The sequence below is a fragment of the Jatropha curcas genome, chromosome 6, assembly GCF_041381405.1.
Source record: "Jatropha curcas cultivar XTBG-Jc1 chromosome 6, XTBG_Jcur_1.0, whole genome shotgun sequence".
Lineage (NCBI taxonomy): Eukaryota > Viridiplantae > Streptophyta > Magnoliopsida > Malpighiales > Euphorbiaceae > Jatropha > Jatropha curcas.
The window spans coordinates 20,088,831-20,108,612 of NC_143156.1; the positions used below are offsets into that span (position 1 = coordinate 20,088,831).

Sequence of the window (19,782 nt, forward strand, 5' to 3'; positions counted from 1 at the left end):
TTTAAGATTAATGAAAGAAAATTAATATATTAAAAGAATATAAAATAAATAAACTCCATTAAGTTACATCCTTGTTGCTTACTTGATAATTACTAAAAGAAAAAGAAAAAGAAAAAGAAAAAGAAAAAGAAATACCCTATCATCTTTTGAAATAATAAAATTTTGTTCTTTTTTTTCTTTATTTTCTTTATTTTCTTTTCAGTTCAAATATATGATAAAAATAAAAAAGAAAAAATAAATAATATAATTCTACATTTTTTTTTTCTGAAAGGGGTGTTACTGTATTTGTATTTGTTCTCGAATAAATACAAATGCCATCCGACTCAGACTGCAACTCTGCAAGACTGCAACCGCCTGCGTATGGGTCCCAGCAAGATGACGCCACACCGTGTGTGTACTACTTTCTCACTCTCTGTCTTTCTCTACGATTGATCTCGCACTCCATTTCACCAAAATCTCTTACAAAGCCAACTACCTCGGTAGCGAACAGAGTTAAAGAGGAACTCTGGAAAATCTCCATGTCTATGGCTTTGACGCACAATTTTGTATCTTCTTCTTCTTTACTCACTCAAATCCATCGTTATCACTTCATGTATTTCACTTCTCAAATCTCTCCTCCTGCTCTTCTTGAATCCTTTTCGAATTCTTTTCCTATTCGCTGCAAGTTTTTTTCCGAGCGCGAAAACACAGTCATTTTCTCTAGAAAAAGGTAAAGCCTGTAATTTAAAAAGGAAACCTTATTATTCTTCTCTTTTTGAGTTTTCTGTTTGTGTACGGAATTTGAGTAGTGCGGTTTATCTTAGTTTGCTTTGGATTTCTTAATCACTAAAAATATTGCAAATCAATTATCTGTTTGCTTGTGTTTGGATTTCAGGGTTTGACTGTTTAGGAAATGAAAAATTTTAAGTGATATATTATATTTTATTACTTCTAAAAGATGAATCCTTAATGGTTTTTATGTTTACTGCTTAGTTTTGATTTAAACTGTTCCGCAGGAGCATTTTGAATGCTTCCCCCAATAATACAAATCCAGCAAGCTCAATACCATTGGTCAGTTGCATTTTTACTGGCGTTTTATTTATCTTCGATTTTTTTGCTTATATACCATTTACTATTAATTATAATGCAATATGTAGTTAGTGTCATGATTTTGAAGGCAACATTGTGCATGACCATATGGTTTGATTATTTACAACATGTTTGGATTTATTCTATTTTTCTGTATTAATCTTGTTGTTCCAAATTTTGCAAAATGCTAATAAAATATTAAAGGAGCAGATCATGAATGATATTATCAATGTCTTCCTTGGCTAACATGTCTGGAGGATTGGCAGGAATTACTGATATCCAATTCTTATAGGAATCTTGATTCCACCCTTTTTTTTCTTCTGATTAGAATGATGGCATGCAGCCAAAGGTTTTTTTGTATAATTTTTGCCTAATATTACAATTTTAGGAGCTGAAGGGTTTTGTTACCTTATGATACTCTTTTTATCCCTTTGTCAATACATGATCACATTCTAGTCTATGAAAGTTGTTAAATTTGAATTCTTTTCTATTGTTTACTTGATAAGCTTTTTTAGGCATCATCTTGCAGAAAAGTTTGTGTCTAATTAAACATTTGTGGTAACGTAGTCTTCATGTTAAGCTATGCCAATGGAGTAAAAGTACTAGCCCATGCCACAAGAAATGGTGCTTTTGATCATGTTAAGGTCGTTTAGCATTTCCTATTTGAGCCTTGGGATTCTGGATGTCTTTTGTTGTGCTTGAAATGTAGGTTATCAACGTTTGATGTTTGAAGTTGATGTATGGTTGACATGTATGTAGTTGAGAGAAACTTAATGGGGTCTTTAGTAGTAGTTGATGTAAATCCTTTTTAGGAAACCATTTCATTGAATTTGAGAAGTGAATTTAATTCATGATCTTTGGTTTTAATTCATACATTGGTGGGGAGATGCAAAAGAATTTACAACAGGTATAACTAAGCCTCAATCTCAAACTAGTTGGGGTCAGCTATATGAATTCTCTATTTCCATTATGCTTTGGTCATAGTGAGTCCACGCTCATGTCAAGAAACAGTGGATCTTTTGAAACAACTTCCTTCTTTGTGATTCTAGGTCTACATCTTCCTTGGTTAGCACTCCAACCGTGAATATACCCCGCTCACGAAGCATGCAAAGAAATTTACAATTTATGTAATTGTGCATAAACTGTAATGAGCTAAAAGATTCTTGAGGGGCTTGAATAGGTATATTACTAACTTTCTCTCTTGGAAGGAATGGCTTCCCCCTTAAAACTTCTGCTTTATTTATATTGCTCAAGCTGTCACTCATAAACATTTGTTCAGGAAGAATACCAAGTTCACATAATATTTGTGAACTGAAGAGAATTGGTGGTGATCATTTTATTCAGTGCCCAATAATTGCTAGTGATTTATGGCCCTTCTTTGTCTACCATCTTTATATATTTGCTATTAGTTAGGTTAGAGGTAACACCCAATCATAAAAGAGCATTTGAATGTTTATAATACTTTCTCCGTCCCATTTTGTTTGCTTGTATTCCTTTTTTAGATGTTCCAAAATGTTTGCAAGGTTTCTAAATTTATACATATAAACAATTATTTTTCTCATCATAACCTTTATGATCCATCATTTAATGAAGAACTTTTATTAATATCTTAATAAGTTAAAGGTAAAAAAAGGCAAAATAACTTTTGTTGACTAAATTTTTAATATGCGTGTTTTATTAAACTATGCAAACAAAATGGGTCAGAAGGAGTATTTGTTTACTGAGATTAAATTTGACATCCCAATACACCTCTGTTTTGGTCGAACAGCTACATGGCTTCAGTCGCCTATTTAAGTTTAGAAGCTGTGAGGGCTCATTGCTGACTTTTCCCACTTTTTCCTTAGTTATTCTTTCCTATGCTATCTGCATAGAATTTAGCATCTGTTATAATTTATTACACAACCAAAATAGGGATGCAATCTGATGCATGGGAAGTATATGAGAGCAGTGCTTTCAGAACATGGTAGGTACAGTTTTTATATTTTGCTGTATTTTGAGATGTGTAATTGAAATGGAGAAACTATGAGGACAAAAATTATGACACAAGCACTAACTGTTCATATATTAATGTTTTTGGGTATTAAACTGTGGATGCTTTAGATCTTGTTTATCCTCATGTTTTAGAAATTATTGATAGGATATATGTTCATTCTATGCCTTTGAAAGTCTCCTCGCTGGGCTTCTAAAGTAAATACCAAATGATATAGATAGTTGTTTCAACTGTAAGATATTACTTGAAATCACAAAGACCTCCCTCAAAAGTGCATAGTTTTCAGGTCGAAAGTGCTATGTCCTAAATAGTTCTGAAGGGATGTCTTTGTTTTAGATAGTCAGTGGTGATAAAGAAAAGCCTCAACATTATTAACTTGAGTTGAAATACATATTACATAAGGAAAATGCTGCTTATTCGGAGAACTTTGTACCGCCCCAATTATTTTGCCTAGTGTGGCATCATTCTATGAATAAATTCATAATTTAGTCCTCGAACTTTCTTTAGATGTTCTTGGTATATCCAGATAATGGGTAGGAGCATAAACTGAAACATCATGGAGCTACAAAGGTAGCTATTAAATCGTTAGTACATTTTGGTCAAAAATTAACTCTTTGATCAATTTAGGACACAATTTTTGAGTCTATGATCAATTTACCCCATTTTTGGTAAAAAATAATAAATTGTCTAATTTAAAAATATTCTGAAAAAAATAAAACATTTAAAAGTTCAAAACATAAAGAAAAAAGACAAAATAAAAATCAACCTTGTTGTCTGCATGAAGAAGAAAAAAGGGCATAAAAATAGACGGTTTCAATTTTTACATTTTTTAGCTTGTTTTTAAAAATTTAATTATTTTAAAAGTAGAAAACTTAATGTTTTTGTTATTTTCTACCAGAAATGGGGTAAATTGTCCTAAATTGGTCCAAAAGTTAATATTGGACTAAATTGAACTTCTAATAAAAATTTAGGGATCACATTGAGCATTTATCCTCATTCTATTTTCTGATAATTCATATGCAGCTTTGCATTTTGTGTGGATTGCTAGTGTTGTATGTGGCTTTGCCATTTTTGTACTGCCTATATATCACAACTATTTGGCATGTTATTGCAAGTACGAAGTGTAGGCATGCATAATTACTGCATATTTTATCAATTGATTCATCAAGTTAACTACGATGTCTTTGGTTCAATATTGCAAGTTAGCATTGTAGCTTCTCGTTTATGATTGGCCAGATAAATATGGAGGTCGAAATTTTATGCTTGAGTGTAACAACACTTAATCTCAACTTTTCATCTCTTCGGTAATAAGATCCATCCGCTAACTGTGGAATGGCTTCTGGTGTGACTCCTTTTTTATCTATGCTTTTCCTCTAAATATCTAGCAGTTATATAAGTCATTTTTATTATATATTGCAGTTATAGTGTTATGAAGCTGCTGTATTTAGGGTAGTTTTATTTTTGGTTTGAAATTGACCCTTTTTTACTTGGATTATACCTGTCCAACTGAAATAGTTAAAAGCTATTTACCATGTAGAGTTCAGTATCTATGTTTTACCTATTTGGAAATTGGTATAGATACACATTTCATATGAAATATGTTCATCAGTTTTAGCAGAATAGTGTAGCAATAGTTTTTGCTGGCCTTTATAGGAAATTTTACAGTATAATGCTAATTGCAGAGCTCAGAACAGGATGCTTATGATGTTCCAATGCCCGTAGTTCTGATTGATCAAGACTCTGATTCTGATGCAACTATTGTACAAATCAGCTTTGGAGATCGTCTTGGAGCTCTCATTGATACGGTAAAGTAGTTTTGCCTCCTCACTCAATCCTTGATTCTGAAATGTGGTCTTTAACAATCCCACCAGCCCCAAATCTGCACTCACAAAAAAAAAAGAGTAAATTATGGTAGTCTTGTCATTAGAGATCTATGGTAGCCAACTAAGACTAGTGACACCTGGCAGTGATTGAGGCTAGTGCAAGGTTTTCAGAAAAATCATACTTGAAAACCTGGAAACCAGTCCATCTACCAGTCGGGTTCAGGTTTGGAAAACATTTAGACAATTGTGGTGCTAAGTTTTCAGAATTTTGAGGAATAAAACTCGTGTCCCCAAGCAAATTTGAGGTGTTTTTTCCACTCAACCAAGTTTGATTGCTGGAACTATTTTGTACAAATAATATATTTATCTTTTTCAATGATTAACACTGTCTTCCTTCCATCCTTGTGTTTTTATAATTTTAAATAACCCAAAGAAAAATGATGAATTGTTCATTATTTGACATAATAGTTACAATATCAAGTATAAAACCAAAAGATATTTCTCCTGTTGTCACAATATCTATGAAGTATGAATCTAAATTTAAAAATAAGTTCTTAATACAACATTGAAAGTCAATCTTATTAAATCCTAGCACAAAATGACTTTCATTTCAAAATGGTGAGCATTTAAATGTAACATAAATAATCACGTATACTCAATGGAAGCCACACTAATATAATAACTTGAAAAGAAAAGAGCCATTTTATTTTATTTCTTAATTTTTTGACAAACAAAACTCTTCTTTTTATTAATCATTTGTTTAACTACAATTATGAGAAATTGCAATATTACACATTAATGCCTTGAGAAAGTCGCATTCTGATGTAGTCAATCTGTTCATGCATTTTCATTATAATATATTATTGTATTTATTTAAATTCAAATTAGTAACTTTATATTTAATTTAATTTTGGTTGAACCCCAATTTGGCCCTCATTGAACCTCTAACCTCTAACCTGTGATCTGTGGCTGTTTGCTTTTACCAGTTTGATCATTGGGCCAGGTTTAAAACCTTGGGTTAGTGGTTATTTGTCAATATGATTGTCTTGTTTATTTTCTTAAAATCCAGAAAATGACTTCTTTCCAGACTAGAGAAATGATGCTTTTTTTCCATATTTTTTTATTAAGAAAAGCCTTATCATTGACTAATTCTTATATGCACGCTAAACACCAGAATGGAAATGCAATTGCTTAACCTTCACCTAGAAAACAAAGAGAAAAGAGTAAAAGCAAGATAATGCAAAAAATGGTTTTCTATTAAAATATTTTCATAAAGCAAATGGTGCTTTAGTCGCATATTATTTGCAAATTTTCTCAATTTCCTTAAAAAGCCTTACAAGATAGAGTGCTGCATGCACAATCATTCTCGAGGCTTTTGCCAGTGCATATACATTCAAATGGTATTAGATACATTATCATGCCCAATGTGGATAGCATATGGTTGCAATTCTCATTCTAAAAGTATTGTTAATTAAATACTTCTGACTGTGGTTCCTTTTGAAAATGTATATTTAACATTTAACCTTTCCTTTAATAACATTAGAATGTCTCTGAATCTTCTTGGTTTATCATAGGGCAGATGAAGGCCTTGAAAGAATTGGGATTGGATGTAGTAAAAGGATCTGTTTTCACTGAAGGATCTGTCAAGAAAACAAAATGCTTCATTACACGTTTGTAAGTTATTTTTTAACTTAAGCATCTTTGGCCTGTGCTAGGGTAGAGTTTAGCCCATGCATGACCTGCAAAAATTTCTTACTGGTTCCTAAAATTGTGAAATGGTTTACAATGTCTTGCGCTTCAAGTCCAGGTTCATTCATTGTTTTGTAGTGGTACTCATTTTGTTTCCTCATTTGCTTTCATCCAAAGTCCAGTCTGTCAAACTATTGATTTTCAACCTGCATGTCTCCATACAAAATTATTAACCATATACATGAATCAAATCTGATGAATATACATCGATTTATCTCATATGCCTTCTACTTTAACCAGCTCCCTTACTGTTAGCTTCCTTACTATTGGGATTCTTATGCTCTGGTTGTTGGAAAAAGTATATTTTTTATGCTCTGGCATTGGTTCTTCTTGCTTTTCTTTGACTTGGAGATTAAAAAAATTCAGTGTGTTTACATTAGAATTTAGTGAGATGTGTCATTTTTTTCCGTAGTTTTGACCATTATGAAGTCTTTATATACACTGACTTAATAGCTATAGAATCTTTTTTTTTTTTTTTTTTTTTTTTTTTTGGTCATTGGATTTATAAATTGATTTTGATCATACTAGGGACAGTGGGCGCAAGGTTGAAGATCCAGATATGTTAGAGAGAATTCGACTTACCATCATTAACAATCTTTTGAAGTACCATCCTGTATGTATGCCAAGTTCATTTTTTTTGCCTTAGTACTTGCCCTTTTGTTGTCTTTTAAATGTTCTTATGTTTTGAACTTTTTTTTTTTAAGGTTTTTTTGTTTGTGGATAGATGCAAGTGAAATTTTGCTTTCAGCTATCACATTTCTTATGAAAATGAATTAACATTGCATTTCTGACCGCATGATTGGTATATATACCTGTTTGCTCTCTCTAGGAATCCAGTAAGCTACTTGCCATGGGTGAGGTTTTTGGAATAAAAGCTCCTGAGAAAAAGGTAACATTGTCAAGCTAATTTTTATTTTCTTAAGTTTTTTTGGATGTTTCTACTGAGGCCTGCTTGGCAGTGCTTGCTTGCTTTCCTGAATGTTTACCTCAAATGATATTTTGAGGTTGTTTGCGTTTGAAAATTATTATTTGCAAGCCGATTGAAGCATGATCTCCTGGTTTGTTAATTTGCTGTTGCATTGACATTTATAATCTTCTGGCTTCTCCATTTCTAGGGCAAGTTTATTATTTTTTGTTCAGTATTACTCAAATATTGAATTGTAGGCTCCATGCTTTATTGTAGCAGCCAGCATTTTTTTGTGCTTAAGTTTTTTATGTGTTTACCTCATTTTAGTTGGGCAAGGATTGACCATCTTGCATGTCTTATTAATTGGCTGTCTAATGGATCTGGCTGATAGTCTAGGATTTAGGGCTGTAGTTATTTTGCACCTTTATTGAGTCTGTTGAACACTGCAGATTTCTGCCATCACATCAAAGTCTTGTAAATGAATAATATAGCGAGTCCAGTTCTATTTAAGAAGCATGGGAAAAGATATGTGTGTGGGTGAGAGAGAAGAAGGAAATATGCAAGCATTTCCAATACTGTATAAATTTGGAGACCCAAAATATTTTCGACTGTTATATGGGGCGAAATTTTACGATACTGTTGAAAGCTTTGTAATTAAAATCAATATTGTCTTTCCTAGTTTAGGTTTATTGTCTTTCCTAATTTAGGTTTATTCCTATTTAGATCTCTTCCTATATTGGAACAATCTTGTGTATATATATAGTGATGTAGAGATTGAAAATATAACACACAATAAAAAAAGAAATTCGAAATATTCTTTCAACATGGTATCAGAGCCATTGCCGTGAATTTTTTCGGCGACGGTTTCGATTTGAAACAGGGCTGAGATATACACAGTGCCGCCGGAGTTAGGAGTTGGCCGTCACCGCCCAGCTCAGAAGGAAGAGGGACTGCCGATCGGCCCTCCATCCAAGCCGGTCGCTGTCCGACCACGCGCGTGTGCACACGCGCCGCCAGAAGTTTTCGGCCGTTCTTCACGCGCCGGCGCGTGCGGCTGTTTCCGGCGAGATCCGTCGACGTTTTTTGTTCCGACGGCCTCGATTTGTTGTGGCGTTCTTCCCTTGCTGGTTCTTCAGCACCAGTTTTGCTTTTTGCAATTTTTTCCTTTTTTTGGTTGATTTCTGCCGCTGCCAGTTCTTCGCCACTGCCGCTTAAAAATTTTTTTTTCTGACAATATGACTGACGGAAAAAAGGTAGATATGGGTTTTCACTCAGAGGGCCCCTCTCTTCAGATTAGTCCGGTGAAGTTAGATGGAACAAACTACCTGGCTTGGTCTCGATCTTGCTTATTATTCATTGAAGCAAGAGGTTTGCAGGGATACCTTGATGGTGGCGCAACTAAACCAGGTTCGACAGATCCAGGCTTTAACAAATGGAAATCCGAGAATTCTCTTATTATGTCTTGGTTAATAAATTCCATGCAGCCAACTATTTCCCGAGGCTATTTGCTTCTTGATACAGCTAAGAAGATATGGGATGCCGCTTCACAGACGTATTCGCAAACTGGAAACTATGCTCAGAGGTATGAATTGCGACAGAAAGTTCATGAAACCAAACAGGGAGATCTGACTATCGCTCAGTATTTTGCTGAACTTAGTGGGTTATGGCAAGAACTGGATTATTACCAAGACTTTCAAGCCAAATGTACTGATGATGCGACTCAAGTTCAGAAGTTGATTGAAGTAGAACGTGTGTATGATTTTCTAGCTGGCCTAAACAACGAGTATGATCAAATTCGAGTCCAAGTTCTTGGACGAGATCCTTTTCCATCCTTGCGACAAGCATATTCTTTTGTACAGCAAGAGGAGACTCGGAGGAATGCAATGGTTCACAGATCTACAATTGATAAAGCAGGGTTGATTGCTAATTCTGCAAGTGAACATATACAGGCTGCCAAGAACGGTTCTTCAAACAGAGATCAATTATTTTGTGACTATTGTGGTAAGAACAGGCACACGAAGGAGTTCTGCTGGAAATTACATGGACGCCCAACTAAAGGGCGTGGAGGAAAGCGGGTCAGTTCTTCTAGACTGCAGGCGCACATATCTGATGGTGGAGCTTTATGTGAGGAAACATCTACTACTGGTAGCTTTTCTGATAAGGAAATTCAGTCCCTGAAACGATTGTTGTCACAGCTTGATTCTTCCTCAACTCAGACTGCAGCTTCTAATTTTGTTAATTCAGGTAATGCTTTTCTTACCTTTCTTGCAAAAATTGCAAAACCCTCTTGGGTTATAGATTCAGGAGCAAATAAACATACAACAGGCTCTATAAAACATTTCCTTACATATTCTAAGTATCAAGGCACAGAAAAAATTCGCATTGCGGATGGCTCCTTAGTACCCATTGCTGGCACAGGTTCTATTAACTGTACTTCCAATATTAAACTCTCCTCTGTTCTTCATGTCCCTAGATTCCCTATTAATCTATTATCTGTTAGCTTAATCACAAAAGCGCTTAATTGCAAAGTAACCTTTTACCCTACTCATTGTATATTTCAGGAACTGAACACGGGGAGAACGATTGGCAGTGGTAGCTTGCGCGATGGACTGTATCTGTTGGATGACGTTTGTCGTTTTTCAAAGTCGGGTACCGGTCAAGCTTTGTTAGGAACTTCTAGAAATCCTTCCCATGAAGTTATTCAATGGCATAGGAGATTAGGACATCCCTCTTTTTCTGTTTTAGGACGTTTATTTCCCACTTTATTTGCTAAGTGTGATTTCGATTCATTAGTATGTGATGCTTGTGAACTTGCCAAACACACCAGGCATTCTTATTCTCAAATTAATAATAAAAGCTTGATTCCTTTTGCTACTATTCATTCTGATGTATGGGGTCCTACTAAAACTGTCTCTCTTTCTGGATATAGGTGGTTTGTGACCTTTATTGATTGTTGTACTAGATTAACTTGGGTTTATTTGATGAAAACAAAAAATGAAGTTTTTTCGTGTTTTCAGAATTTCCATAGAATGATTTGTACTCAGTTTGATGCGCATGTTAAAATCCTAAGAACTGATAATGGTACTGAATACATGAATGCAGTTTTTCGTACCTATTTAGATTCTAATGGTATTATACATCAAACTAGTTGTGTCAATACTAGTGCTCAAAATGGAGTTGCGGAAAGAAAAAATAGGCATTTACTGGAAGTAGCTAGGTCTCTTATGTTCACTATGAATCTTCCCAAACCATATTGGGGGGATGCTATTTTGACTGCTTCTTACCTTATCAATCGTATGCCTCTTCGTACTTTAAATTTTAAAACTCCATTAGAGGTTCTTCAAGGAAAAAACTCTTATATTGTACTTGCTAAAGTCTTTGGTTGTGTTTGTTTTGTTCATCAGAATGGTCTAAGCAAATTAGATCCTAGAGCCTTGAAGTGTGTGTTTGTTGGTTACTCTGCTACTCAAAAAGGATACAAGTGTTATCATCCTCCTTCTAGAAAATATTTTGTGAGTATGGATGTTACCTTTCGGGAATTTGAGTCTTATTTTCCTTCCCAATCACCTCTTCAGGGGGAGAAATATCAGATGGAAGAGGTGATGAATGACGTTCCTTTCCAGGGGGAGTTTCCTGTAGACATAGATAGTAGGAGAGAACAACCCAAACCTCTAGAAAGATTGGATAGACCTGATTTGAAAACCTACACACGACGGACTAATACAGATACAACCATGGAGCATGAGACCTCTGATCAACCGTCTTCTCCAATTTCAGGCTCTGAAAATACAGCCGAACAAGAACTTGGTGAGTCTTCTTTAATTCCTGATGATTCTGATCCTAATCTTGATTCCAGCCCTTCTGACAATGACCTTGATATTCCTATTGCTCTTAGAAAAGGAGTTAGAACATGCACTAAACATCCTATCTCCCATTTCATCTCTTATAATGCTCTGTCCCCTTCCTATAGAGCCTTTGTTTTGTCTGTTTCTTCTGTTTCTATACCGCAGGATTGGCAAGAGGCATTACAGGACTCAAAATGGAAGGCTGCAATGGTTGAGGAGATGAGAGCTTTGGCAAAAAACGAGACATGGGATCTTGTAACTCCTCCATCAGGAAAGAAGCCAGTTGGATGTAAATGGGTGTTCACAGTTAAACATAAGGCAGATGGTTCCATTGAGAGGTACAAGGCCAGATTGGTAGCTAGAGGGTTCAGTCAGACCTATGGAGTTGATTACCAGGAAACTTTTGCCCCTGTAGCCAAAATGAATACAATTAGAATTTTGCTGTCTTGTGCAGCCAATCTTGACTGGGAATTACATCAGTTTGATGTTAAAAACGCTTTTCTACATGGTGATTTGAAAGAAGAGGTGTATATGGAGATTCCTCCTGGATTTGATGATGACAAGACCAGAGGAAAAGTTTGCAAGCTGAAGAAGTCATTATATGGGCTGAAGCAATCACCAAGGGCATGGTTTGAAAGGTTTAGTAAAGCTATACTTTCTTTTGGGTACATGCAGAGCGATGCTGATCATACTTTGTTCATCAAACATCATAAAGGTAAGATCACCTTGCTTATTGTTTATGTTGATGATATAGTGATGACTGGAAATAATGAAGAAGAAATGACTCACTTGAGAAATTTGTTAGCTAGGGAGTTTGAGATTAAGGATTTGGGGAAGTTGAGATATTTCCTTGGGATAGAAGTTGCTAGATCAGAAAAAGGGATTTTTATTTCTCAAAGAAAGTACATCCTTGATCTCCTTAAAGAAACTGGTATGTTGGGATGTAAACCCGCAGAATCACCTATTGAAGCCAATCATAAGCTTCAAGCTGGAGTGGGAAGTTCAGTTGATGTTGGCAGGTATCAGAGATTGGTCGGGAGGTTGATTTACCTTGCCCATACTAGACCAGATATTGCCTATGCTGTAAGTTTAGTGAGTCAGTATATGCATGACCCTCGGGAGTCTCACTTAGAAGCTGTGCATCGGATTCTAAGATATTTAAAATCAGCTCCTGGTAGAGGACTTTTATTTTCTAAACATGGCCATTTGACAATAACAGGCTATACAGATGCGGATTGGGCTGGTTCTCTTGATGATAGGAGATCAACCTCAGGATATTGTGTTTTTGTTGGAGGAAACCTTGTCACATGGAGAAGCAAGAAGCAGGCTGTTGTTGCAAGGTCCAGTGCAGAAGCAGAATATAGAGCTATGGCACAAGGAATATGTGAACTCCTATGGTTGCGCAGATTAATGGAAGAGTTAAAGTTGGTTGAAACAACAAATATATCCTTGTTTTGTGATAGTAAAGCAGCCATCAGTATTATGAATAATCCAGTCCAGCATGATCGAACTAAGCACATAGAGATTGATCGTCACTTTATAAAAGAGAAGATAGTTGAAGGCCTTATAAAGGTCTCCTATATAGCTTCAAAAGAGCAACTAGCTGATGTTTTCACGAAGGGTTTGAATAGCAAACTGTTTCATCCTTTGGTTTGCAAGTTGGGCATGAGTAATATCTATGCACCAACTTGAGGGGGAGTGTTGAAAGCTTTGTAATTAAAATCAATATTGTCTTTCCTAGTTTAGGTTTATTGTCTTTCCTAATTTAGGTTTATTCCTATTTAGATCTCTTCCTATATTGGAACAATCTTGTGTATATATATAGTGATGTAGAGATTGAAAATATAACACACAATAAAAAAAGAAATTTGAAATATTCTTTCAACAGATACTCATGAGGACGTAGTGAAAAAGTGTTTGATAAGGATTTTTAGGGTTTAAAGAGGAGAGCTGTGATGTTCTCTGAAGAACACGTGTTAGGATGGAACTAGGATGGAACAAAAAAAAAATTTACAAATAATAAATTCTAGATTATGAGTTAGAGTAGAAAATTAAACCAGTATTCCATTAAAACATTTAGTTCTATTGAATTCCTAAAGCAAAAAATAAATAAAAAGGAAATCATTTCATTATATCCCAGATTAGTGAGAAAGAGAGAAGGCACTGGAATGGTCAAAGGTATCATTGATGAGATCAGATGGCCTAGAATTCATTTGAAAACATGAATGGATAAGCTAGAGAACTGATGAAGACAGAAGAATAGGACTTCTGTCTTCTTTTTTTCCTCTTTAAATGATGAAAGCTTGTGGGAAAAGGTTGAGAGATGGTAGCTGTTTAGAACAAGAATAAACGTATTAGGATTGAAGCCCAACACTTTATTACATTTAGGACTTAACTAATAAAAGATCAAACTTTTGTCAACACTATTAGGTTTACGGAAAACATTAAACAGTTCTAATGGTTTGAGGACTCAATTACAACACAGCAACAACGACTAAGCCTTAGTCTGAAACTAGTTGGGGTCAGCTATATGAATCCTTTGTTTCCAATTTGTTCTGATCAAATTTAGTACTAATGCAACGCAAAGTTTGTCAAAATAAAATTTGAAATACTGTTTGTAGAAAAAAGGCTTTTGAAGGAGAATTTTAAAATCATTAAGAATAAGGTATAAAATAGGCAGCAACAACTAAGGTTTGCTACATGGATCTTTTGTCTCCATTATTTTCAGTTCATAGTTATATCCTTACTAATATCAAAAGCTGCATATCTTTCATGACAACTTCCCTCCGAGCACTTCTAGGTCGACCTCTTCCCCCTTTAGCATCCTCCACTATCAAGTATAACATTTAAGAACTGGGGCAATATGGGGATCCATGTCATATATGACTATACCATCTCAAGTGATCTTCTCTTATTTTACCTCCAACTTCTGCTGCTTGCATCTTTTGCCTGATGTGATTATTCCTAATCTTATACAATATTGTGTGACACATATCCATCTCAGTATATGTATATTCTTAACTTTTTTGTCTTACAATTGACTTTGAGTACTTCCATTTTAGTTATTCCATTTTTCCTTATTCTCGAGTTATCTGCATTTTTTATTTTTTCATCTATTGTTCTCATCTTTCCTTCCTCAGTATCGCGTACCTGTATTTAATAGGTATATTCTATGATGTTTAACGTCTTGTGTGCTTTAGGCATATCTTAATAATCTATTTATCAGCCAAATTCATAATCCTATTTTGATATGTATTGCATCCTAATACAATTGTTAAAATACCTAGAACTTGAGAGGATTTTGTATTTATTGCAACTTTATCAATAAGAAAAGCTGTAAATTTAGACTTAGATTTTATGGGAAAACAATTTTTTCCTATGATTATTATTATTATTGTTATTAACATGCTAGCAGCTAGTTTATTACGAAATAGCATTAGTTTGTTGGAATTTTAGATTTAGGATATTATTTTTTTATTGAATTTGAAAAATTCCTCAAGAAAAAATATTAAAATAATTGTACTAGTTGTAAAATTTAAGCTATGAAAATGCTAGAGACCCAAAAAATACAATTCATGTTCCATGTACCAAAATAGCGCACCAACTCAGTCTACCCCTAAACATACACCTTTCTATTTAACTGGTGTATTTCGTACCCGTTTTCATGTCACAACCCGGGTCATACCACATTTCAGGTAACTATGGTCTTATTAATGCTACTAAAATGAAGATTAAAGCATAAATTCTACTAGAATACATTTCTAAATAGTAAATCCAAATCGAAGGACTTCACCATTCTAAATACAGTCTAACTTGATTAAAACATAAATAACCTTAATTTGAGAATTGTTACTGTAGTGAAATGTTTAACAATAATGCTACAGTAATGTGACAAGTTCTAGACTTTTGGTCCTGCATCAGTTTGTCTAAACTGAAGTGCATACCTTGAGTAGTTGTTTGTAGGTTGATAAAGGATACAAGTTTGAACGCATTAATAGTTTTTCCCTGTGTTATCAAAGAAATAGGTATTACCTTATGATGAACAGAAAGAAGAGATAGAACTGAGAAGCTCTTTTAGTCATGAGATTGAACATTTGAATGGTCTCAATTTCCTTCCTTCAATGTATGTCCTCAAACTGTTTAATCCAGCTAGCAACAAGCAGCTATTTTCCCTGAAGTTTTATATTGATTTATTTATCAAGTGGTCTCCTCAATGTCTGATATGCAGTGTGGTTATCAAAGTATATTTTATATGTAGATCTGATAAAAGCTTATTTATTCTGCTTACTAGCAGATCATCAGGCTAAATATCATTTGTTTGTCAATGTGCCTATTCGCAAATCTATTATTATTTATTATATATAATAAAGCCAAAACTCAGAAAGTGTCAACCATAAGTCAACTCTTTATGTTTTGTAAAGCTCCAGGTAAGTGTCAACCATGGCTCAACGTGTGGGACTTCATTTAATTTATTTTAATTTTAAATGTTTATTTATTTTATTTAACAATTAACAGGTTTTAATAGGAAATTTGTTACCTAACTCAATATAATAGGATTTTGTACATTTTTTTTTGTATTGATTTCTTCAACTCTAGTCTTAAACATTTATTTTTTTCATTTTCTTTCTTCTTATCAATTAACAATCCATTTCATGTTTATGGAAAAATTATTTTTAATGTCAAAAGTAAAAGGAAGAAAAACTTTTCATCATACATTTTTTACACAATATACTTGAATTCAATTTATCTCTATAAAAATATGCTTCATCAAGTTGACATGAGCTGTTTTGTAAAGTTCTCAATAACTGTAAATTATTGCTTGACATTGGGCATTTAATTTAATTTAATTTTAATTTTGAATCTTATATTTATTTATTTAACTACTGACATGTTTGGGAGAATTTATTACCAAATTCAAATATAATAGGAGTTTATACAAAATATAATTATTTCATCTATGGCAGCTCGATGTTGATTTTGCAACCCATATACATCTCAAAGAAGATGGACCTAAGCAGAGGTACCCACATATTCAGAGATTAATGATTAAACATTATGATTCAGAGCTTACATGTCCTTTTTTTAATTTTCCTACCCAATGTATTATGTTTTAAGAAATTTTTGTTTTGTCAGCTTGCTTTACATTGAGACAGCAGATCGACCTGGATTACTTGTAGAAATCATTGAAATCATGGCTGATGTCAATGTCGATGTAGAATCGGCAGAGATTGAAACAGAGGTTTCTCCTTTCCACCTCAAAACACACTCTTCACATGCCCTCAAGTATTTTTCATCTGTTTTTCATGCACTTATCACTAACTTCTTCTTTTCACTCAGGGATTGGTAGCCAAAGACAAATTTCATGTCAGCTACAGAGGGGCAGCATTAAACAGTTCATTGTCTCAGGTAACTGGCTAGCTACATTTGTTTGATGATCTCTAACCACTATTCTTTACCCATATGAAACCTGCCTTTGTTTGGTACTAATGCAATTGGATAAAATGTGAGCAAATGAATTCTCAGTTCATTACATTAAACTAAAAATGACTTAATACAAAAAAAGAAAATGTTCAATTTTAGCGTTTTCTGTAATTTTGTTATAAAGTTTTATTTCTGACAATTCTATGAGGCACTATTTTTTTTTTTTCTCAATTCTAGCACCCATCTAATTTCAAAGCGAAATTATACTTGAATTTGCTGGAAGTGGCCGGCCTAAATTTTGTCTCTGATTCTTTTACTTATTTGAGTTATTAAACCTAAAATGATGAGCTGACATGAATTTTTACTATATTTTTATTTTTTCCACATGGTTTGTGCCAAAAGAAACAAAGTGAAGACTTTCCAGATCAACAAGTTCAGGCCTAATTTGGATCAGTGATAAAATTACGATAAACTAAAATTTGCATCATAGGATTGCCAAACCAAAAGCTTTTTGGTAAATTGAAATAATTGCTAATTTTTAAGTACTATTATTTGGCCGTTAAAAGCTTCACTTGATTATGTTACATTTAGTTGCACATATACTGCAAATTATCTGCATACTTTGCTACCTTGGAAAAGTTGATTCTAGAAATTATTAAATGACTTTGCATCTCTTGTCTGGAAAGATAGATGCTTTACACTATAAATTAACGTTATATGTAGTGAGCCACAGTGAAATATAATGTAATTAAACACATTTCTATTGTAATTGTTTACATTGAAAATGCATTTGATTATTTTTTATCTCCATTGTACCTCACCAAATGTAGCCTGAGATTCTTTTTGCATGCTTGTTTCTAATATTTACGCATTCTCCATCCTTTATTTTCTTTACGATCCTTAGGTGCTGGTGAACTCTCTGCGATACTATCTTCGAAGGCCAGAAACAGATATTGATAGCTACTAATACATCTGGTGGATATACTTTTCAACTGTAAACTCTGTGACTATCTGTGTCAAAATGCAAGTGAGAGCTTTAAGTGACCTGTTGTGTGTTTTAATATACTGAAAGATCATATGAATTTGACTGCAATCTGAGGCTCATGGAACAAAATACCCGTGTCTCCCTTCTGTTGTTCATTCTCCGAGTAATAATGTACAATGCTGAAACTGTTAATCTGTGCCTCATTATTTGCCTTTTTCTTTTGTTTAGCTGTTCGTTCGAGGACACATGAACTTCAGTTACAAGAGGTTTGATCTTTTAAGACGTTTCTCTTACTGAAATTAAAAGAAGTACTAAGATGCTCTGGACAGGGTTTTATATATTAGCATGTTAAAAATTAATAAAAAGATAGAATTGGTAGATGGCTCAAGATATAATAGCTTGGGCAAGGTTAGAGGCATGTATTTGTGAAGAAAATTGTGGGTGAAACATGTTAGATTTTGAGAGAAGATATTTTTCAAATTCAGTCTCGGTTCATTAAAAGGTATTGCCAGTGAGAGGAGGATTGGATTTAGTCCCTGGAACTGCATTAAGGCCCCTGTCTGAAATAAATGAATTTATTTAAATCAAAATTTGTGTTTGAAATTTTTTAAAAAATGAACATTTTTTATTCTGTACATTCAATTTTATGAAATTAAATAGAATTAAATCTAATTTATCAAAGGATAAAGCTATGCTATGGAGTTACAAATTTCTGTATTGATATAGAATTATTTTTCACCATTAGATTAAAATATAAAAATTATTTCCAACTCAATATATTAATGTTGCCACATGAGCAACTTAATATTCTAAAATGATGCTACATAACTTTCTATGACTCAATTTTTATATAATTTTTATATATTTACTAGTTATCGTCCCGCGTTTTGCATGCAGATGTTATGTTTAAATATAAAAATGCTATTTTTATTATAATTAATAATTATTTTTAAGAATCCAAATATTTAATATATTATACTTGCTAATGATGGAAAAATAAAATAAAAAATAATTTATTTCCTAAATTCTTGCAAAAGGATCAATATATTAAATATATGCATACATAAATCAAGTTTATAATTAAGCTTAAAATTTCTAATTGTTATAAATATTTTAATAACTTTTAAAAGAATCTATTTAAATATCAATTATTGAGTTGTTGAATTCATTTTGAATAAATAATTTAAAATCTGAAATTTAATAATCATTAAAAAATTGAAAAAAATATTTATCGAAGTTTTTTCTGATTTAGAACTTTCTTCACAAAACAAAAACATTAATTTTTTCATAAAATATTTCTCTATTTCACAGATAATGAGAGGAGAGAGAGAGAGAGAGAGAGAGAGAGAGAGAGAGTGAATAAAATAGACAGAGAGCGCTATCTAAAGGAAAATCATCTTACCGTATGCTTTTGGAGTCATTCTCGCAGTGCTGACGCCATTCTCGCAGTGGAAGCGTGATGAACCTATCTACTTTTCTTGTTATCCAAATTTTACTTTGTCTCTTAGTGATCCGCATTTAATGAAAGCTTTATCTCTTGACATTCAAAGTTCTGGTTATGATATGTTACCAAGATCTGAAAATATCATTTTAATTTACCGAATACATTATAAAGCCATGAATACTGTCCTGCCTAATTTACGGGAAGATACTACTAAATTGATAATGCCTAAAGGAATGACAAAACTATTTGTTACAAATTTATCTAAAGGCAATTTAGTAGTACCCAAAGCCATCCAATGGGATCAGGTCAAACTACCTGAAAACTAGCTACTAGAAGATGTAATTCAACCCCAAAAACCTGAATCTCATGAACTAGATTCAGTAGAAGAATTACCTAAAGGATCAGTAGCCTTACGATTCTCAAGAAATAGAACAGTGAGATTAGGCTCACGAAGGTCCTTTACTGGGCTCCCAAGCCCAACAGAATCTTACCCAATACCACCTAGAGCATCTACCTCTTCAATTGAACCACTTCGTAGGTCCAATTCCAT

At 33.5% G+C, this 19,782-nt stretch overlaps 1 protein-coding gene across 2 annotated transcripts; it reads left to right on the forward strand.

Moving 5' to 3' along the window:
- The first annotated feature begins 336 nt into the window (after window positions 1-336).
- Window positions 337-17,980, forward strand: ACR12 (ACT domain-containing protein). 2 transcript variants are annotated; one of them, XM_020677258.3, is made up of 10 exons: window positions 337-709; window positions 996-1,050; window positions 4,741-4,863; window positions 6,461-6,555; window positions 7,165-7,243; window positions 7,460-7,519; window positions 16,347-16,402; window positions 16,516-16,621; window positions 16,720-16,788; window positions 17,708-17,980. In XM_020677258.3, the coding sequence occupies exons 1-10, from the start codon at window positions 519-521 to the stop codon at window positions 17,768-17,770; spliced, it is 897 nt and encodes a 298-aa protein (XP_020532917.2). In that variant the 5' UTR covers window positions 337-518; the 3' UTR covers window positions 17,771-17,980. The 2 variants fall into 2 exon arrangements, with proteins under 2 accessions (XP_020532917.2, XP_012065759.3); XM_012210369.4 differs by having other exon boundaries at window positions 340-709; window positions 7,159-7,243.
- The last annotated feature ends 1,802 nt before the right edge of the window (window positions 17,981-19,782 follow it).